Source organism: Anomaloglossus baeobatrachus, chromosome 2, assembly GCF_048569485.1.
Source record: "Anomaloglossus baeobatrachus isolate aAnoBae1 chromosome 2, aAnoBae1.hap1, whole genome shotgun sequence".
Taxonomy (NCBI): domain Eukaryota; kingdom Metazoa; phylum Chordata; class Amphibia; order Anura; family Aromobatidae; genus Anomaloglossus; species Anomaloglossus baeobatrachus.
Genome location: NC_134354.1, coordinates 273,571,461 through 273,594,354, shown reverse-complemented (window position 1 = coordinate 273,594,354; position 22,894 = coordinate 273,571,461). Strand labels below are relative to the sequence as shown.

The window sequence follows — 22,894 nt, the reverse complement described above, 5'->3', positions numbered from 1 at the left end:
GGCCATTAACCCCTTAAATCTTGCTGCCAAAGTCTGGCAGCAAGATTTAAATGCGCGCGGCCATGTTTGTTACTCACCGCCGCCCCCACCGGAAGTCACGTGTGTTATCACGTGACTATCGGTGGTTGCCATCGTAGCACAGGGTCATGTGATGACGCCTGCTGCTACGATGTTTCACTTTCATTTTCCCTCGGCCGAGAGCAGAGGGAAAACCAAAGTGACTGAATCTGCTGATTACAGAGGTATAGCTGTGATCAGCAGATAGCGATCAGCAATCGGATTGCTGATCGCTATAGCCCCCTAGGGGGACTAGTAAAATAAAAAAAAAAAGTAAAAAAAAAAGTTTTAAAAAATAAAAAAAAAAACAAAAAACCTAAAAGTTCAAATCACCCCCCTTTCCCCCCATTGAAAATTAAAGGGTTAAAAAATAAATAAATATACACATATTTGGTATCGCCGCGTTCAGAAATGCCCGATCTATCAAAATATAAAATCAATTAATCTGATTGGTAAACGGCGTAGTCGCAAAAAAATTCCAAACGCCAAAATTACGTTTTTTGGTCGCCGCAAGTTTTACGCAAAATGCAATAACAGGCGATCAAAACGTAGCATCTGCGCAAAAATGGTACCATTATAAACGTCAGCTCGAGACGCAAAAAATAAGCCATCACTGAGCCATAGATCCTTAAAAATAAGAACGCTACGTGTTTCGGAAAATGGCGCAAAACGTGCGCCACTTTTATTGGACAAACTTGTGAATTTTTTTTAACCCCTTAGATACAAGTAAACCTATACATGTTTGGTGTCTACAAACTCGCACCGACCTGAGGCATCACATAGATACCTCAGTTTTACCATATAGTGAACACAGTGAATAAAATATCCCAAAAACTATTGTACGATCACACTTTTTTTGCAATTTTTCCGCACTTGGAATTTTTTTGCCGTTTTCCAGTACACTATATGGTAAAACTTATGGTTTCATTTAAAAGTACAACTCGTCCCGCAAAAAACAAGCCCTCATATGGCAAGATTGATGGAAAAATAAAAATATTACGCCTCTCAGAAGAAGGGGAGCAAAAAACAAAAACGCAAAAACGGAAAGTGCCCGGGGGCTGAAGGGGTTAAACTTTAACCCCTTAACGACCCATGACGTACTGGGTACGTCATGGATCGTGTGCCGGTAAGCCCCGCCCCCTGCCGCTGGCAGGCGGCGGCGATCCGCGCACATATCAGCTGTTATCAACAGCTGACATGTGTGCCTGCTAGCCGCGGGTGGAATCGCTTCCACCCGCGGCCATTAACCCCTTACATTTCGCCTGCAAAATCTTAGCAGCGATATGTATATGGACGCCGCCATGACAGTCACTTACCCCGCCCCCACCGGAAGTCACGTGACATGATCACGTGACTTTCGGCGGTTGCCATAGTAGCACAGGGTCATGTGATGACGCCTGTAGCTAACATGACTCACTTCCTCTCAATGCCGGAATACAGCCGGCATTGAAAGTGAAGCAGCAAATCTGCAGTTCTCAGCTCTGTAGCTGAGATCTGCAGATAGTGCAGAGTGATCGGATTGCTGATCGCTATAGCCCCCCCTAGGGGGACTAGTAGTAAAAAAAAAAAAAAGTAAAAAAAAGTTTTAGAAAATTAAAAAAAAATAAAAAAACCTAAAAGTTCAAATCACCCCCCTTTCACCCTATTGAAAATTAAAGGGTTAAAAAAATAAAAAATACACACATATTTGGTATCGCCACGTTCAGAAATGCCCGATCTATCAAAATATAGAATCAATGAATCTGATCAGTAAACGGCGTAGCGGCAAAAAAATTCCAAACGCCAAAATTACGTTTTTTGGTCGCCGCAAATTTTATGCAAAATGCAATAACAGGCGATCAAAACGTAGCATCTGCGCAAAAATGGTACCGTTAAAAACATCAGGTCGAGACGCAAAAAATAAGCCATCACTGAGCCTCAGATCCTGAAAAATGAGAACGCTACGGGTTTTGGAAAATGGCGCAAAACGTGCGCCACGTTTTTTGGACAAGCTTGTGAATTTTTTTTTAACCCCTTAGATACAAGGAAACCTATACATGTTTGGTGTCTACAAACTCACACCGACCTGAGGCATCACATAGATACCTCAGTTTTACCATATAGTGAACACAGTGAATAAAATATCCCAAAAACTATTGTACGATCACACTTTTTTTGCAATTTTTCGGCAATTGGAATTTTTTTGCCGTTTTCCAGTACACTATATGGTAAAACTTATGGTTTCATTTAAAAGTACAACTCGTCCCGCAAAAAACAAGCCCTCATATGGCAAGATTGATGGAAAAATAAAAAAGTTACGCCTCTCGGAAGAAAAGGAGCAAAAAGCAAAAACGGAAAGTGCCCGGGGTCTGAAGGGGTTAATAAGCAGTGTCTTTATGTTCAAAACGCAACTATCAGAACGCAGGTGGAAATGCAGATAAAAAGCGCTGAAAACGCATCAAATACGCGGCAAAAACGCATGCGTTTTCAGCGCTAAATTTCTGAAAAAAGCAACTTTGGTCAAATCAATTAAGCCCAAAACGTGCGTTCTAAACTGCAAGTAGGTGAACGCAAAGTGCGTTCCTAGCCTAACTCTTATTTAGATTGACTTCTGCAGGGGTGGACCTCCCCTTTTCTTCATCCGTGCACCCTAGGTGGTTTGGATCACATGGCTATGGTAGGCTGAAGTTTACTCCCTTTCACTTAAATACTGTAGTATTGCTGTATATATATAAAATAAGAAGTAAAAAATAAAAAGGGGAAAAAAAATGGTTTTACAAAAATTAATAAATAAAAAAAATATATACATTATATATATAGTGGTGATAACTGTAATTGTTGAATTTCATTAGGGAATTGTGTGTCTGTTTGATTCTGTGAAAAGGGAGAAAAAAAAAAAAAGTTAGTCTTGTGATTTAATTAGTAGGATTAGTCACACCTGTTTCTAGAAGCTTCTAGTAGCTTCTGATAGTCATTGTACATCTATATAAACCACCCAGCACAAGCGAGGTGCTGAGCGAGCGAGGTGCTGAACTGAAGTAAAGTGCTGAATTTAAGATAAGTGCATAGTTTCAACACAATTACATAGTTTGAATTTATCCTTATACGTTTCCCATTGGGTTTTTTCGTTTTTTTTATCTTTGTTTTTCTACTTTACTGTTTATCCCCATTTGATAGGTGCTCCATGGACAATGCTACCAGGTGTGTATCTTGTCAGATGTATGCATGCCTTGAGCAGCCGCTCGAGGGTGACTATGTCTGCACTAGATGCGAGCATGTTGCGTATTTGGAAGCCAAGGTAACTGATCTAAATAAGCAGCTTGCAACACTAAGGGGCATTGCAAACCTGGAGAGGAGTTTAGAGCTCACTGAGCTTTCTCTGGCTGGGGCCAGTGATATGGAGGAGGGTGGAAGTGGGGAAGATCAGGACCCAGAGGTAGGTAGCTAGGTAACAGTTAGAAGAAGAGGTAGGGGGAAAAGTGTCAGGGAGCCTAGTCCTGACCTGGCACAACCTAGTAAATATGCCTGTTTGGCTGATATTAGGAATGAAGGGCCTGGACTAGGGTCACTACAGCAGGATGTTGCTCCTAGCAACAAGGAAAACAACTGCTGTAGGAAGGAGGGAAATAGGAGTGCAGCAAAGCCCAGACAGATGTTGGTGGTAGGGGACTCTATAATTAGGCGGACAGACAGGGTCATCTGTCGCCGAGACCGTGAATGCCGAACAGTGTGTTGTCTGCCGGGTGCTCGGGTTCGGCATATTGTGGATCGGATGGACAGATTGCTGGGTGGGGCTGGGGAAAACCCAGCGGTCATGGTGCACATTGGTACTAATGACAGTTAGAGGCAGGTGGAAGGTCCTTAAAAATGATTACAGGGAACTAGGAGAGAAGCTGAAGTCCAGGACCTCCAAGGTGGTGTTTTCAGAAATACTACCGTTGCCACGAGCGTCACTAGAAAGACAGCGGGAGCTTAGGGAGATAAATATGTGGCTTAGAAATTGGTGCAGGAAGGAAGGGTTCGGGTTCATGGAGAACTGGGCCGACTTCTCAGTCGGCTACAGGCTCTACGGTAGGGACGGGCTGCACCTCAATGGGGAAGGTGCAGCTGTGCTGGGGGAGAAAATGGTCAGACGGATGGAGGAGCTATTAAACTAGGATCGGGGGGGAGGGAGGGTAGTGGAGCAAATAAGGGGATAGATAGAGCAGGTAGAGACAGGGAGACGGTAGGGGTCAATGAAGGATTAGGGGGGGATGGGACATACAAGGAACGTAGGGAGGCTAGGAGTAATAAAGGTGTTAATAGGATTAAATGTCTACTGGCAAATGCAAGAAGTCTTGCAAACAAAATGAATGAATTGGAGACTCTTATGTCAACCATGGATTATGATGTGGTGGGCATTACGGAAACCTGGCTGGATGAAAGCCATGACTGGGTGACAAACATACAGGGTTATAGTACATTTAGGAAGGACAGGAAAGGCCAAAAAGGTGGTGGGGTGTGTATATTTATTAAATCTAACCTAAAACCTGTGTTGTATGATGACATTGAGGGGAACAGCAACAATGTAGAGTCAGTATGGGTAAATGTACATGGGGAGGGGAATAATGGAAAAATGCTAATTGGAGTTTGCTATAAGCCTCCTAACATACCTGAACAAATAGAGGATGAAATGATGGAACAAATTGAAAAGGCAGCTAATAATAATAATCGGGTTCTTATTATGGGGGATTTCAACTATCCAGACATTCAGTGGGACATAGAATCTTCTGGTTCTGCTAAAAGCTGTAAGTTCTTATCTACCATTCAAGACCATTTCCTCTCTCAGATGGTAGGTGAACCGACCAGGGGAGATAATTTGCTAGATCTGGTCCTGTCAAATAGACCGGATACAATTTCAGATCTACAGGTCCGGGAGCACTTGGGCACCAGCGATCATAATATGGTAAGCTTCAACATAATATTCAATAGAACATTTCAAAGGGGGAATGCTAAAACCTGGAATTTTAGGAAAGCTGATTTCAACAAATTAAGGGAAGAGCTTAAATGTGTAGATTGGGACAAAGTCATGGTAACTGGGGATACCGAACATAAATGGGGTAAGTTTAAGGATATACTACTAGAGTCCTGTAAAAAACGTATACCCTCTGGTAATAAAATGTCCAGGAATAAAAAGAAACCACTATGGATAAATAAGACTGTACAAAGTATAATAAATAAGTATAATAAACAAAAACAAAGGGCATTTAAAATCTTAAAGGCTGAGAATACAGAAATAGCATTGCAGGAGTATAAAGATATCAATAGGAAATGTAAAAAAGAAATCAAACAAGCAAAATTAGCTACTGAAACAAAAATCGCCAATGACATTAAAATAAATCCCAAAATCTTTTATAAATACATTAATGCCAAAAGGAAAACAAAGGATAGTATCGGCCCCTTAAAATATAATAACAAGTTAGTTATAGAGGACAAACAAAAGACTGAGATATTAAATAGGCATTTCTCATCTGTATTCACCAAGGAACTGACTGTACCAGGGATCATTCAACAAGTGAAAAATCAAAGTCCACCACCCGATATAATTAATTTAACACAAGATGAAGTACGCCTACGTCTGAGTAAATTAAACATTGACAAATCCCCAGGGCCCGATGGCATTCATCCACGAATATTGAGGGAATTGAGCTCCGTAATCGACAGACCGCTGTATCTCATCTTTTTAGACTCACTTGTAACAGGGTTGGTGCCTCAGGATTGGAGGATTGCTGATGTGGTACCGATATTTAAGAAAGATAAGAGGGTAGATCCAGGCAACTACCGTCCAGTAAGCCTGACATCAGTAGTATGCAAAGTTTTTGAGGGCATTTTAAGGGATGACATGCAAAAATATATTGCAGAAAATAATATGATAACTGACAAACAGCATGGATTCATGAAAGATAAGTCGTGTCTAACCAACCTGTTGGGGTTCTATGAGGAGGTAAGTTCAAACCTGGATATTGGTAATGCAGCTGATGTGATTTATTTGGACTTTGCAAAGGCATTTGATACTGTACCACATAATAGCCTTATACTAAAGCTCCAGAAGCAAGGACTAGGGGACACAATATGCAACTGGGTAAGGAATTGGCTAAAAGATAGGAAACAAAGAGTAGTCATAAATGGTACATTCTCTAAATGAGCTATAGTCAGCAGTGGGGTGCCGCAGGGATCTGTGCTTGGACCGATTCTTTTTACTCTTTATTAATGACCTTGTGGATGGGATTGATAGTACAGTGTCAGTCTTTGCCGATGACACCAAACTATGTAGGATATTAAAAACTGACCTGGATAGTACAATATTACAAAAAGATCTGGATAAGATGTCAGAATGGGCAGATACTTGGCAAATGAGATTTAATGTTGATAAATGTAAAGTAATGCACCTAGGACGAAGTAATCCTATAACTGCGTATACATTAAATGGAAGTAAACTCGGGACTACAGAACAGGAGAAGGACTTGGGTATTCTCATTACAAATAAGCTGAGCAGCAGCACTCAATGTCAAGCAGCAGCTGCTAAAGCAAACAAGATTTTAGGGTGTAAAAAAAGAGAGATTAGATCCCGTGATCCCAACGTATTGTTACCCCTCTATAAATCACTTGTAAGGCCACATCTGGAATACGGGATCCAGTTTTGGGCTCCACATTTTAAAAAGGATATTCAGAAGTTAGAGTCAGTTCAAAGGCGGGCAACTAGACTATTACAAGGAATGGAAGGCCTCCCATATGATGACAGGTTGAAAAAGTTAGATATGTTTAGCTTAGAAAAAAGACGTCTCAGAGGAGATCTCATTTATATGTATAAATACATGTGTGGTCAATATAAAGAACTGGCACATGACTTATTTCTTCCAAAGACAGTACTAAGGACCAGGGGGCACTCACTGCGAGTGGAAGAAAAGCGATTCCGACACCTAAATAGGAAAGGGTTCTTTACAGTTAGAGCGGTCAGACTGTGGAATACACTACCACAAGAGGTAGTAATGGCAGATACTATAACAGCTTTTAAAAAAGGGCTGGATGATTTCCTCAGTACACAAAACATTGTTGGTTATAAATGACTTAGTGACTAAATGTAGAACTGGTGGAGGAAGGTTGAACTAGATGGACCTAGGTCTTTTTTCAACCTAAGTAACTATATAACTATGTAACATTGAAATCACCTCCCTTACACCCCATTGAAAATTAAGAAAGTTAAAAATACACATCTGGCATCGCTGCATTCGTAAAAGTACGATCTATCAAGTATAAAATCAGCATAATGAGAAAAAAATTAAAAATGCCAGAATTGTGGATTCCCCAAAATTTGTAAACGTTAAGACTGTTGGAAAAGTGAAATATGTTTTTTGCTAACAAATTTTAGAATTTTTTTTTCACCATTTCCAGAAACCAAAACCTATGCATGTTTGGTATCTCTGTAATCAAACTAACCTAGAGAATCATACCGCTAGGTCACTTTCACTGTAAAATGCTGTGTATAAAACAAACAAGAATTGCGGGTTCTTTGCGATTTCGCCATATGATAAAATAGATGGTGTCTTTCAAAACTTGTCCAGCAATAAACAAACCATCACATGGCTATGTCGACCAAAAAAAAGTTATGGCTCTTTAAATTAGGGGGAGGAAAAAAGAAAAGCATAAAAAAAATAATCACTAGCCTCACTCAATACAATTGAATTGCGCAAGGCCAGAAACATTTAGTCGGAATGTGACCGGAAGTACCGTATGTGACTGCCTTCTCCCGGCATCAGAGAATCCTGACAGTGCGAGGATTCACAAGTGTGCAGCCACATACAGGAACTGCAGACTTGTGAGCCACGCCTGGACAACCTGTCACCCCCCCAACCTCAGTCAGATTTAGAGAATAGAATTAAAGCAGTTGTCAACTAGATTTTTTTATTTTAAAATTGGGCCCAGTGACACAGTGACCCAGTGAAAAGATAAAATAAACCTTATATTCATGTGTCAAGACGTTGGTGTTTTGGCTTAAATGGCGTGTTACTGCTGAAGCCATAACTGCGGCCACTCATTGGGTGAAGCAGTTACTTTATGTCCCCCACCGAAAGAGGCATAAAGGGGACTAAAGGCCGCTTTACATGCTGCGATATCGTTACCGATATCGCTAGCGTGCGTACCCGCCCCCATCGTTTGTGCGTCACAGGTATATCGCTGCCCGTGGTCCACAAAATCGCGCGGACCCGTCACACTACTTACCTGCATAGCGACGTCACTGTGACCGGCGTACTGCCTCCTTCCTAAGGGGGCGGTTCGTTCGGCGTCATAGCGACGTCACTAAGCGGCCGCCCAATCAAAGCGGAGATGAGCGGGACGAACATCCCGCCCACCTCCTTCCTTCCTCATTGCTGGCGGGACGCAGGTAAGGTGAGGTTCCTCGTTTCTGTGGTGTCACACATAGCGATGTGTGCTGCCGCAGGAATGACGAACAACCTGCGTCCTGCAACAGCAACGATAATTGAGATTGGGGGGGATGTCACCGATTAGCGATTTTGAACGTTTTTGCAACGATTCAAAATCGCTAATAGGTGTCACACACAACGACATCACTTACGCGGCCGGATGTGCGTCACAAAATCCGTGACCCCAACGACATCGCTTTAGCGATGTCATAGCGTGTAAAGCGGCCTTAAGGCTAGGTCCACCTTTCTGTTTTTTATGATCAGTCACAATCCGCGGCTCTGATAAATAACGCAATCTGTTTGGCGGATTCCGTTATTCCCATAGACTTGTATGAGCGACGGATTGTGACTGATGACGCTGCGTTGCATCCGCCGCCTGACTGATCAGTCGTGGAATGACTGAACGTCGGGCGGCAGGAACGCAGCATGTAGCGTTTTTTGAGCAGCGGAATCCTTTTGATTTCGCTCCGCATGCTCTCTTGGCGGCCGAACGATCAGCTGATTGCCCGGCAGCCGGCTTCTGTGAGCGATCAGCTAATCACCCGGCGGCTGGCTAATGAGAGCGATCACCTGATCACCCGGTGGCCGGCTAATGAGAGCGATCAGCTGGTCACCCGGCGGCCGGCTTCTGTAAGTGATCAGCTGATCACCCGGCGGCCGGTTAATGAGAGCGATCAGCTGGTCACCCGGCGGCCGGCTTCTGTAAGCGATCAGCTGATCACCCAGCGGCCGGCTAATGAGAGCGATCAGCTGATCACCCGGCGGCTGGCTAATGAGAGCGATCAGCTGATCACCCGGCGGCCGGCTAATGAGAGCGATCAGCTGATCACCCGGCGGCCGGCTTCTGTGAGCGATTAGCTGATCACCCGGCGGCTGGCTAATGAGAGCGATCAGCTGATCACCCGGCGGCCGGCTAATGAGAGCAATCAGCTGATCACCCGGCGGCCGGCTTCTGTGAGCGATTAGCTGATCACCCGGCGGCTGGCTAATGAGAGCGATCAGCTGATCACCCGGCAGCCGGCTAATGAGAGCGATCAGCTGATCACCCGGCGGCTGGCTAATGAGAGCGATCAGCTGATTGTTCTCTCTCTCTTGTTTTATAACGGAATCCGCTTTCTCTTCCAGTACTTGTCATCCGTTGTACAACGCATCAAGCGTCAAGCAACACATGTGACTGATGCAAAACAACGGAAATGTGAACCTAGCCTAAGCTGTGGAAACAGGCGCTGTACCCAGGAAAGTGAGGAAGGGAACTCAGTAGAGGAGCACATGATTATTTTTAAAAAAACATATTGGCTCATTTATTAAAATAACAAAAGTGGTAACAATTTATTTTATTAACCTGTTATTTTATATTATTGCTTCTTTTCTCACTTTATTTCTCTTCGGTTTTTTTTTTTTGCAGAATGCATGTCCAGGAGTGAAGGCCGCAGCTTTGTGGGCGATGAAGCCTGCAAATACTTTACAAGCATAAACAAGAACCTATTTTCTTCGGGAAAAATGGTGATTGCCCCAGAGAAAGTGACTGAAAGCCGTTCTTTCTTGTATACTACAGTGAGTAAAGATTTTTAAATAAACTTAATATGAGGTAGAGAGGATTGACATATTTGGTCAGTGCTTAAACGCTGACCAAGAGCCATAGATGTGCAAAATACAGTACTTTATCAGCCATTTACCTGGTAAGAAGCAATGGAACATTTCAGTGTGTAATACAAGTGCCATGCATTTTGTACTATTAAAAAGGGAATTGCTTAAAGAGAACCTCTTATGTGAAAAAATGTTGTTATCCTGCAGAAATGGGGTTATTCTGCAGGTTATTAGCATTTAGAACCTGCCCAGCACATCAAACCCCACTGCCGGGAGGAAATTAACTTTATTTTCCTTATGGCAGTGTTCGGGTTTCAGTCATCAGGGACGCGCCGGTACAGGTTCAGTCACCGCTCTGTGTATCAAAGGTGGCTGCTGTAACCACCACACTGACTGATAGCCGGGTCTAATTCTGAGCGGCTGTCAGTCTTGTGACGGGGTGTGGTTACAGACGCTGCTCTCGATACAGAGCGGTGACTGACCCACACCGGTACCACTCTGATGACTGAAACCCAAAAGAATGAAGTTCTTTTCCTTCTGGCAGCAGGGCTCGAAGTGCAGGCGCCAGGCAGGTTCCAAATGCTATTAATCTGCAGGTTAACAGTATTTTTACCAGGTAACAGGTTCCATTTTAGAATGGACTTGTTCTCATGAAATATATTAATAAACAGACAACTCCTTTACAAAAACCTGCTGACAGATTGATTCTCTTTAAACCTATTGACCTCCTTTGTTCCAAAGATGGTTTTGGACATTCATAATGGGGACATTGTTTTCCTCTCTTATTGTCTATCTCTTGTTCATTCCGGGAGAATTCTCTTCACTAGCTGGATGTGGTTAGAGCCATTAGCACCTACTTTTCTATTATTAAGGTCTTTCAGCCTTCCAGTTCTCACTTTCTGATCTCTGATAGGCCACTCAAGGACCTGTCGGCCTTGGAAACAGCTATTTCCATTGGGCTATTGTGAAAGCATTCAAGGCTAAAGGCCCCGTCACACTAAGCAACATCGCTAGCAACATCGCTGGTAACGAACAACTTTTGTGACGTTGCTAGCGATGTTGCTGTGTGTGACATCCAGCAACAACCTGGCCCCTGCTGTGAGGTCGTTGGTTGTTGCTGAATGTCCTGGGCCATTTTTTAGTTGTTGCTGTCCTGCTGTGAAGCACAGATCGCTGTGTGTGACAGCGAGACAGCAACAACTAATGTGCAGTGAGCAGGGAGCCGGCGTCTGCTGAGGCTGGTAACTAATGTAAACATCGGGTAACCAAGAAGCCCTGTCCTTGGTTACCCGATATTTACCTTTGATACCAGCCTCCTCCGCTCTCACTGCCTGTGCTGCCGGCTCCTGCTCTGTGCACAGATAGCTGCAGCACACATCAGGCAATTAACCCGATGTGTGCTGTAACTAGGAGAGCAAGGAGCCAGCGCTCAGTGTGCGCTGCTCCCTGCTCTGTGCACATTTAGCTGCAGCACACATCGGGTTAATTAACCTGATGTGTGCTGTAACTAGGAGACTGGGGGCTGGTCACTGGTTGCTGGTGAGCTCACCAGCAACTCGTGTAGCCACGCTCCAGCGATCCCTGCCAGGTCAGGTTGCTGGTGGGATCGCTGGAGCGTCGCAGTGTGACAGCTCACCAGCAACCTCCTAGCAACTTACCAGCGATCCCTATCGTTGTTGGGATCGCTGGTAAGTTGCTTAGTGTGACTGGACCTTAAGGGTAAACTTCCACTCCTTTGGGTACTGCTAATTCCACAAAGTCGGTTGGGGTCTCCTTGAGAGTCGAGAAAGTCCAGAAAGAAGTAATATTTTACCACATTCATGGTATAAAACGTACTGCTTTATATTGAAAGCAATCAATGAAATGTAGCTTCCGGACACTGGTAGCACTCATGCAGCCTCATATAAGGACACTGCCACCACCATGTTTCACTATATTGCACGTCTGTTGCATTTCTGAAGAAGAATAGAGTGCAAGTGATTAGTGACCAGGTATGTGTTCCACCCACGGTAGACCTGTGATGTCATGGTGGTGGTTCTGAGTGACGATGGGGCTGTACCGGGCACTTTCAACAGGCTTTTGTGATGGAGGTTAAAAATAATATTAAAAAGGGGAAGAGAAAAATAAAATAAATATATAAACATTGAGTTTGTGACTCCAGTTGGGATGTTCAGCTTCGGTATGGCCGGGCACTGCTGAAGGTCCCCAAGAGTTAGGTGGTGATGCACAGTGCCAAAGGGATTGTTGGATAGTCCGGAATCTGCACATTTTTCGAGAGGTGAAGGTGCCACAAAAATGAGGCCATTGAGGGATATTTCACTAGGTGTGCTTCCAATTGCACCTAAGCTTTAGATGAGTCCCCCATCCACTAATATCTAAGCTGGTCCAACAATGTGGCTTGATAATATGCACGTATATTTGGGCACCCCAAGCCTCTCGCTTCTACTGTCAAGAAAAGCAGTTTGCTTGGTTCCATATGAAACTTGTGAGGGCTGACTGGATCTTGTTTAGGGTGCGTGCTGTTACTTTAATAGGTAGGTTGCGAAAGTAATAGAGAACCCCCGGGGCAGTATCATCATTTTAACTATGGAGATACGGTCTGTCCAGGACACTAATACTTTGGTATATGTTTGTAGCTCTATTGTTATAGTTTGCTGTAAATTTGAGTAGTTAACTCTTTCTATGTTCTTAATCGGGAATGTCAAGTGAATGCCCAGGTAGGGGATTTTATCTGTTATCCACACCAGTGGTAAGTCTGCTTCTAAACTCCTCCTGACGTCCTCCGGGATACCCATATTTAGTATCAGGGATTTACTCATATTTACTTTATAATGCTAACTTGAATGAACTAGGCAATAGTTTGAAAACTGTGTTGTAGAGAAACCTTGGGTTTGTGACACACAGGCCTCTTTGCAGATGACGTCATCCTATTTTGTTTTCCATTCTCCCTATTGTAATCCCCGAGATTTATTTTCCAACCTGAATTGTTGGAGCAAATTGTTCCATTAATTAAATAAATATCAGGGGGTAAAGAGGGCACCCCTGCCTCGTTCCATTGGTTATGCAAAATTTTTGGGACAGTAACCCAGATGAGTAAACCTGGGCTGAAGGGGATGTATAAAGTGCCATAATAGATGACAAAATTGGCCCCGAAAATCCAAAACACTTGAGTACTTCTTTCATGTAGCCCCAATGAACCCTATCGAAACCTAAACCTTCTCCGCATCCAAAGATAGAAGCAGAGAAGGCGTCCGACCCGCCTCCAACTCGGCGATAAGATCAATAAGGCGTCGAGTTTTATCACTAGCTTGTCTGATTTTTACAAAGCCGACCTGGTTATTATGGATAATCTCTGGTAGTATGTTAAGGAGCTCTGAAGATATTATCTTGGTGTATAGTTTAATATCTCTATTTAGTAAAGAGGTTGGCTGAAACTTTGCCGGCGTGTCCGGATTTTTCCCTATTTTGGATAAGGTAAAAATGTGAGCATTGAGCATTTCGGTAGGGAAAGAGCTTTTCTGTGCTGCCTCATTAAACAGTCTTTCAGGATAGGGGGAAACCATTTTTCTTTGTCGCTCCATTGGGAGACCCAGACAATTGGGGTGTATAGCTACTGCCTCCGGAGGCCACACAAAGTATTACACTTTAAAAAGTGTAACCCCTCCCCTCTGCCTATACACCCTCCCGTGCATCACGGGCCCATCAGTTTTTATGCTTTGTGTTGAAGGAGGCACACAAGCTCCACATTTTAGTCAGCAGCAGCTGCTGATTGTATCGGATGGAAGAAAAGAGGGCCCCCACAGGGCCCCCGGCATGCTCCCTTCTCACCCCACTGAGTCGGCGGTGCTGTTAAGGTTGAGGTACCCATTGCGGGTACAGAGGCTGGAGCCCACATGCCGTTTTCCTTCCCCATCCCTTAGGGGCTCTGGGAGAAGTGGGATCCTAACCGGTCATCCAGGCACTGGGACCGGGCTCCATCCGCAGCCCCTGGGGGAATCTGACGGACAGGAGACTGGATATCATCAGGGACAGGGCCCTGCATCCATAAGGTACTCTGTGTCCCCTTAGGGACGGCGCATGCAGCGCCTGTGTTACAGACGCCGCAGCAGCTGCTGTGTGGTTGGTGAGACTGGGACTACCGCGCCGACCGCGCCTGTTTGCCGGCCGCGTTTTTAACTTTAGTCCCCGGCTTTTACGGCCTAGTACCATATACTCCCGCCCCCAAGCCTGCCAGTCAGGGGTAGGGGCGGGACGGCCGACTGGACGTCGGCAGTGAGGGCTGGAACATACTTTGGTATCCTCCTCCCCCCTCACTGAGCACTGTGGGGCACCAGTTTCCCGCACTTTCTTAGGCACGCCCACGGCTCCATCCTCCCCTCAGAACGCTGGCAGCCATTGTTATAATCAATACTGCCTGTGGGGGATTTCAGAACGGGCTCCGCAGTTCTGACAGAAGTGGGATCCTAACCGGTCGCCGGTCACTGGGACCGGGCTCCTTCCGCAGCCCCTGGGGGAATCTGACGGACAGGAGGCTGGATACCATCAGGGACAGGGCCCTGCATCCATCAGGTACTCTGTGTCCCCTTAGGGACGGCGCATGCAGCGCCTGTGTTACAGACGCCGCAGCGGCTGCTCTGTGGTTTGTGAGCCAGGACTACCGCGCCGACCGCGCCTGTTGGCCGGCCGCGCGTTTAACTTTAGTCCCCGGCTTTTGCGGCCTAGTACATGTACTCCCGCCCCCGGGCCTGCCAGTCAGGGGTAAAAGCAGGACGGCCGACTGGACGTCGGCAGTAAGTGCTGGAGCATGCTTGGTATCCTCCTCCCCCCTCACTGAGCACTGTGAATCATTTCTGCTGGTGGGGGATTTCAGAACGGGCTCCGCAGTTCTGGGAAAAGTGGGATCCTAACCGGTCGCCGGTCACTGGGACCGGGCTCCCTCCGCAGCCCCTGGGGGAATCTGACGGACAGGAGGCTGGATTTCATCAGGGACAGAGCCCTGCACCCATGAGGTACTCTGTGTCCCCTTAGGGACGGTGCATGCAGCGCCTGTGTTACAGACGCCGCAGCGGCTGCTGTGCGTTTTGTGAGCCGGGACTACCGCGCCGACCGCGCCTGTTGGCCGGCCGCGTTTTTAACTTTAGTCCCAGGCGTTTGCGGCCTAGTACAGGTACTCCCGCCCCCGAGCTTGACAGTCAGTCACTTCTGCCGGTGGGGGATTTCAAGGAGCTCTGCAGCTCTGAGAGTCCCTGGCAGGGAATCTGGTGGACACACCACCGCTTGGGGCGGTTGGTAAGCCACACCAGTTGTCAGGTGCTGGACCCCCCTGAGTTCCGTAGTGTATATATATATATATATATATATATATATATATATATGGTATACATTTTCTCTATTCGGCAACATTATTTGCTTTGGCTCCCTCAGCCGGAGCCTCCGGCACTGGTGGGACCCTCGGCTCAGGAGGTACCGCCGGTTTCCACTGCAAGATGGAAGGGACAGAGTTTACAATTTTGACTGAGAAACTCTCTGAGTCGCTTCACATTCCATGGCTCAGTCCATGGACGGACGGTCTGCTAAGATACTAGAAGCTCGGCAGTCCAGACCAGTAACACAGGGCCAGGGCACAGTGAGTTCATCGTCCCCAGGCCCTCTCGGTCGGTACAGCAAAGGGCTCCTGGGGTGGCACCCAGATCCCACGGTGAGAACTCCGACACGGACCGCAGCCTCAGACAGGCTAAGCGGGCTTGCTGGGAACCTTCCCCGGCGGCATCACGCGGTTCGGGGTCTCAGCATGAGGACCCTCTGGAGGATGAAGCGGAGGTCGCAGCTCAGGGCTCTGATCCTGACGTGCTCTCAACACCTGAAGGGGACGCCATAGTAAATGACCTTATAACGTCCATCAACCAGGTGCTAGTCCTTCTCTCCCAACTCCACCTATAGAGGAGTCGGCTTCACAGTAGGAGAAACACCAGTGTAGGTTTCCCAAACATACCCGGAGTGCGTCTTTCGATCACTCTAACTTCAGAGATGCTGTCCAGAAGCACAGAGCACTTCCGGACAAGCGCTTACTCAGCGCCTTAATGACACACGTTACCCTTTCCCCCCTGACGTAGTTAAGGGCTGGGCTCAGTGTCCCAAGGTGGATCCTCCAGTCTCCAGACTGGCGGCTAGTTCCGTAGTATGAGTGGCAGATGGTTCATCGCTCAAGGATGCCACTGACAGGCAAATAGAGCTCATGATGAAATCCATCTATGACGCCATAGGCGCGTCTTTGCTCCGGCCTTCGCAGTAGAGCGGGCACTCCAAGCTATCTCAGCTTGTCTGTCTGAGACTAATGTGGTCGCACGTACCTCTGCTCCGCAGGTTGTGTCTTTGACTTCTCAGGCGTCGGTTTTTTCGTCCTACGCCATGAACACCGTCCTGGACTCTGCGAGCCGTACAGCGGTAGCATCCGCCAATTCGATAGCAGTCCGCAGGGCCATGGGGCTACGCGATTGGAAGGCAGACTCTGCTTCCAAGAAGCTCTTAACCGGTTTGCCATTTTCTGGCGACCGTTTGTTTGGCGTGCAACTGGATGAAAAACCGATGGGTGAGAGACATTCCGTCTCACGGTTACAGGATAGAGCTCAGCTCTCGTCCTCCTACTCGTTTCTGCAGATGGAGTTGTGATCCCCGTTCCGCTTCAAGAACGTGGTCGCGGTTTTTACTCCAACTTGTTAGGGGTACCAAAAAAGGACGGATCATTCCGGTCCGTTTCCGGCCCTCATTCTGCTCAACAGACACGTGAGAACCAGACGGTTCGGATGGAATCTCTCCGCTCAGTCATCGCTTCGATGTCCCAGGGAGTCTTCCTAGCATCAATCTACATCAGGGATGCTTATCTCCATGTGCCGATTACACCAGAGCATCAACGCTCCCGGTGTGTCGCCATCCGGGTCGAACGCTTTCAGCTCGTGACTCTGCCTTTCGGCCTGGCGACAGTCCCAAGGGTCTTCACCAAGGTCATGGCATCAGTGGCGATGGGCCTACACTCTCAGGGACACTCGGTGATCCCTTACCTAGACGATCTCCTAAGTCAAGGCACCCTCCCGGGTGCCACGTCAACACAGCCTGAACATGGTTTTGGAGACTCTCCAGAGGTTCGGGTGGATCATCAATTTCCCAAGTAAAAATTGACACCGACCCAATCACTGACTTACCTCGGGATGGAGTTCATTCTCTCTCTGAGATAGTGAAGCGATCGCTGGACAAACAGCGTTCGCTGCAGACAGGGGTGCACTCTCTCCTTCGGGCCCAGTCTCACCCCTTGAGGCGCCTCAAGCGCTTCCTAGGGAAGATGGTGGCAGCAATGGAGGCAGTTTCCCTTGCGCAGTTTCATCTGTGTCCACTCAACGGCACATTCTCCGCAAATGGGACAGGAGGTCGACGTCCCTAGACAGGAACGTCTCTCTTTCACTGGCGGACAAAACCTCTCCTCAGTGGTGGCTTCTTCCCCTTCTTGGTCGAAAGAAATGTCCTTCCTGCTCCCATCCTGGGCTATGGTCACGACGGACAACAGTTTGTCAGGGTGGACAGCGGTCTTCCTCCACCACAGGGCTCAGGGAACCTGGACTCTGACAGAGTCCTCCCTTCAGATCAATGTTCGGGAGATAAGGCCAGTGTAGCTAGCCCTAAAGTCGTTCCAGCGGTGGCTGGACGGCAGGCAGATCCGGATACAGTCGGACGACGCCACGGCGGTCGCGTACATCAACCGCCAGCACAGAGCGCTGGCGGCGGACGCATCAGTTCAGGTCTAGTCGCAATTTCGACTGCCTTATGTTTTTCCTCCTCTGGAGCTGCTGCCCAGAGTGTTACTCAAGATCGGGTCCGACTGCAGCCGCGCCATCCTCGTCGCTCCAGACTGGCCGAGGAGGTCGTGATACCTGGATCTGTGGCACCTCACGGTGGGTCGACCGTGGGCACCTCCGGACCGACCAGACTTGCTGTCTCAAGGGCCATTGTCCATCTGAATTCTGAGGTCTTCAACCTGACTGGGTGGCCATTGAGTTCTGGCTCTTAGCGTTCTCAGAGTTTTCTCTATCACGTCTTTCGCAGAAGGTGGTCTTCCTAGTGGCAGGCACATCACTTCGGAGAGTGTCTGATCTAGCAGGGCTGTCATGCAAGCCCCCTTCCTGGTATTTCGCCAGGATGAAGTGGTTCTGCGTCCGGTCCCGGAATTCCTATTTAAGGTGGTATCCTCCTTTTCTTCTCAATCAGGATATCTCCTTACCTTCTTTTGGCTCTCATCCAGTTCACAATTGTGAAAAGGATTGCACTTGTTAGATCTCGGGAGAACACTCCGGCTCTTTTTTCGCGCACTGGGCCCCCGCGCCGTTTTGATGCGCTCTTTGTCCTGGTCACTGGGCAGCGTAAGGGGTCGCAGGCTTCCAAGTCAACCTTGGCTCGGTGGATCAAGGAACTGACCCTTGAAGCCTACCGTTCTTCTGGGCTTCCGATTCCTTTAGAGCTGAAAGCCAATTCTACCAGAGCCGCAGAGGCATCCGGGGCATGGCGTCACCGGGCTACGGCTCAGCAGGTGTGTCAGCACTACCTGGTCGAGTCTGCACTTTTTTCACGAAACACTATCAGGTTCATGCCTATGCTGTGGCAGATGCCAGCCTAGGTAGGCGAGTCCTTCAGGAGGCGGTTGCTCTCCTGTAAGAGAGGGCCGTTTTTTCGGCTCGTTTTATCGAGGTATTCTTTTACCCACCCAGGGACTGCTTTTGGACATCCCAATTGTCTGGGTCTCCCAATGGAGCGACAAAGAAGAAGGGAATTTTGTTTACTTACCGTAAATTCCTTTTCTTCTAGCTCCTATTGGGAGACCCAGCACCCGCCCCTGTTCCCTTCGGGCTGTTGTTCTTTTGTGTACACATGTTGAAGGGTTCTTTTGGTTCATGGTTTCAGTTCTCCGAACATCCTTCGGATTGAATTTACCTTAGACCAATTTATAAGTTCCTCCTTCCTGCTTTGGCACCAAAACTGATGGGCCCGTGATGCACGGGAGGGTGTATAGGCAGAGGGGAGGGGTTACACTTTTTAAAGTGTAATACTTTGTGTGGCCTCCGGAGGCAGTAGCTATACACCCCAATTGTCTGGGTCTCCCATTAGGAGCTAGAAGAAAAGGAATTTACGGTAAGTAAACAAAATTCCCTTCTTTTATATTTCTCATAATAGTTTGGAATGCCCGGGGCTTTATGCAGCTTCACAGAATCCAGAGCTTTTTCTATTTCGGTCGCTGTAAACGTTTGGGAAAGGCTTTTCCTCTGTGTAGTAGATAGTTTTGGGAGTTTCACTGCTCTTAAAAATGCAAGTATCTTACCTCGTTCTTGTTGAGGGGTATGGGTATCCTCCTTCAAGTTATACAAGGTGGCATAATAGTTAGCAAATTCGTTTGCAATTTCCTGGGGTCCATTATTTTCTCTGTATTTGAAGCTTTCAAGTAGGGTATGCAAAATTTTGCTGCTTGTACTTTAATCTGTCTGGCCAGTAAGGCCCCAGGCCTATTACCATATTTTTCGGACTATAAGGCTATGTGCGCACTAGGCGTTTTTACCCGCGGTTTTGCTGCAGAAATTTCTTGAGAAATGTTTGAAATCTTTCTGCAGACATTTCCCAGCAAAACCTATGGGAAAAAAAATAGCTGTGCGCACACTGCGTTTTTTTTCTCAAGAAAATTCTTTGTGAAGATTTGCTTGAGAAAATTTCTTGAGAAAATGTGCATGTCACTTCTTTTCAGCAGGTACCTGCGGTATACCCCCGGTATTTCACTCCATTCACTGTAATGTAATCGCGAAATTCCGGGGGTATACCGCAGGTAGCAAATGATGTGCGGTATACCCCCGGTATAGCCGCGATTTACCTGCGGTAATGTTCATCGCTGCCTGCTGTTTTGCAGGAAGTGATGTTATTATGACAGAAGAGGAAGCGGAGCAGAGTAAACACACATCACACTCCCTGGACGCCGCACAGAAGCACTTCCGTGTGACCTCCAGGTGCCCGTGCAGTCTGTGTCCCGCTCCAGCCCCGCCGCTGCCTGCACTGCGGTGTGTCATTGTCTGCCCGCAGTGTCAGCAGCTTGTCACCCTGCAGCTCAGGCAGACACTGACACACAGCAGTGCGTGCAGCCGCGGGGATGACGGGCGCTGCTGTCAGGAGGTGAGATGAGATCATTACCTGCTGTGACGATCTCCTGCCTCCTGACGTCACCGCTGTCACTGCCGTCTATGCCCGCGGCCCAAGACTGTCACTGGCGGTGACGTCACGGGCTCTCGCGATACTGCTGAGAACGCGGCGGGCTTAGAAAGCAGTGACAGCGCTGATGGCAGGACTGCAGGAGATCATCACAGCCGGTAATGAGCTCATCTAACCTCCTGATGGCAGCGCTCGGCATCCCCTGCAGCGACCTGGGCTGACCTATTGATGTTAGCTCTGGTCACTGCATTACTCTCCCAGCCAATGGGGAACCTTCTGTTCTTCATTGACTGGGACAGTATCTATGGTATGGATCGTCATGGGACACCCCCCCCCCCTTATTGGATTACGCCGCACCCGGATTTGATTGTTCTTGTCAATAAATTAGTGAAAGAGGGAATGTGGGGAGTGTTTTTTCAAATAAAACTTTTTTTGCTGTCTATTTTTTATTTCTTACTGACTGGGTTGGTGATGTCGGGTATCTGATAGACGCGTGACATCACTAACCCCAGGGCTTGATGCCAGGTGACATTACACATCTGGCATCAACCCCATATATTACCCCGTTTGCCACCGCACCAGGGCAATGGGATGAGTTGGGGCGAAGCGCCAGGATTGGCACGTCTAATGGATGCGCCACTTCTGGGGCGGCTGCAACCTGCTATTTTTAGGCTGGGGAGTGTCCAATAATAGTCGACCTCCCTAGTCTGAGAATATCAGACTCCAGCTGTCTGCTTTACCTCGGCTGGTGATCCAATTTCGGGGAGGACCCCACGTTTTTTGTTTTAAATTATTTATTTAATGTAAAATAACAGCGTGGGGTGCCCTCTGTTTTGGATTACCAGCCAAGGTGAAGCTGCCAGCTGTGGTCTGCAGGCTGCAGCCGTCTGCTTTACCCTAGCTGGCTACAAAAGATGGGGGGACCTCACGTCATTTTTTTTTAAATTATTTATTTATTTTTTGGCTAAATACAAGGCTAGGCACCCTTTAGTGCCACATGAAAGTCACTAAAGGGTGCCAGCTTAGAATATGCAGGGGGGTGGGACATTATACAGGTCTTTCTCATCTATCTATTCATCAATCCATCTTTCCCTCTATCCATTATCTGTCTATCGATTTTTCTATTATCTATATTATTTATTGCAGTTCAGCATAAAAAAAACGCAGGGACCAACCTGCGGAAAAACCGTGGCAAAAACGCATGCGTTTTTCCCGTGGTTTTGGTGCGGTTTTTACCGCAGGTGCGGTAATCTTCAACTCCCAGAAGTTTCTCAAGAAATTTTCTTGAGAAAAATCACTTTTCTAGTGCGCACATAGCCTAAGACGCACCTGACCATAAGATGCACCCTGGTTTTAGAGGAGGAAAATAGGAAAATAAAATTTTAACCAAAAAATGTGGTCATGACACACTGTTATGGGGCGAGGATCTGCTGCTGACACTGTTATGGGGGTAATGTCCCCAAATTCTCTACTAAGGTACCCCATTCTGGTAACGATCCTCCTGCCTTGTATATGATCCTGCTCATATACCCCCATCCTGCTCATATACCCCCATCCATCCTTCTCATATACCCCCATCCATCCTGTTCATATACCCCCCATCTTGCTCATATACCCCATCCATCCTGCTCATATACCCCCATCCATCCTGCTCATATACCCCATCCATCCTGCTCATATACCCCATCCATCCTGCTCATATACCCCATTCATCCTGCTGATATACCCCATCCATCCTGCTCATATACCCCTTCCATCCTGCTCATATACCCCCATCCATCCTGCTCATATACCCCCCATCATGCTCATATACCCCCAATCCTGCTCATATACCCCCATCCTGCTCATAATATACCCCCCATCCTGCTCATAATATACCACCCATCCTGGTATATGGCCTGTATCCTATGGCACAGAAAAAAAAATAAACGTTTATACTCACCTTCCCTCACTCCCTGCAGCACTGATCATCTTCCTCTCTGTCTCAGCTGCAGCGCCGCTGAGTGGAGCCGTCACCGTTGTCTGCAGCATCGCGATGTCTTCCTGTCTGTGGCAGTTAGCTGATCTGTGTGGACACTAGCGGCGCATACAGCGATGACGTCATCGCTGTGCTCACCACTCTCTACACAGATCAGCTGACCGCCACAGACAGGAAGACATAGTGATGCTGCAGGGGGACGGCTTCACACACGGTGACGGGTGAGTGTACTGATTCACTGCACCCCGCGCTGAGAATGATGCACGGGGGCAGTGATTACAGCGTCACATGATCACTCCAGGCTGTAGTTGCTAGGGGTGATCATGCGGGCCGGCTGTTAATTATGCGCGCACCCCCCGCTCATCATCCTGCCCACCTGTCGGTGCTGGCTTCAGCACTGAGAGATGATGGGCGACAGGATGGGCATGCATATGTAATGAGTGGGCACACGTGGTCACGGCAGGCTGCTACAGCCGGCTCGTGTCCCCGATGACCCACTCCACCGCAGCGCCCTCATTCCCTGCAGCCACATTCAGACCATAAGACGCACCCCCCACTTTCCCCCAACATTTGGGGGGGGGGGGGAGTGCGTCTTATG

At 47.4% G+C, this 22,894-nt stretch overlaps 1 protein-coding gene across 5 annotated transcripts in view; it reads left to right on the top strand.

The window, feature by feature from the left end:
- Positions 1-22,894, top strand: part of LOC142289838 (centromere protein C-like) — a 246,824-nt gene that overhangs the window by 147,391 nt on the left and 76,539 nt on the right. For all 5 annotated transcript variants that reach the window (XM_075333780.1, XM_075333776.1, XM_075333777.1 and 2 more), the window contains one exon: positions 9,904-10,052. In XM_075333780.1, coding sequence (XP_075189895.1) covers positions 9,904-10,052 — 149 coding nt within the window. The remainder of the gene's footprint in view (positions 1-9,903; positions 10,053-22,894) is intronic.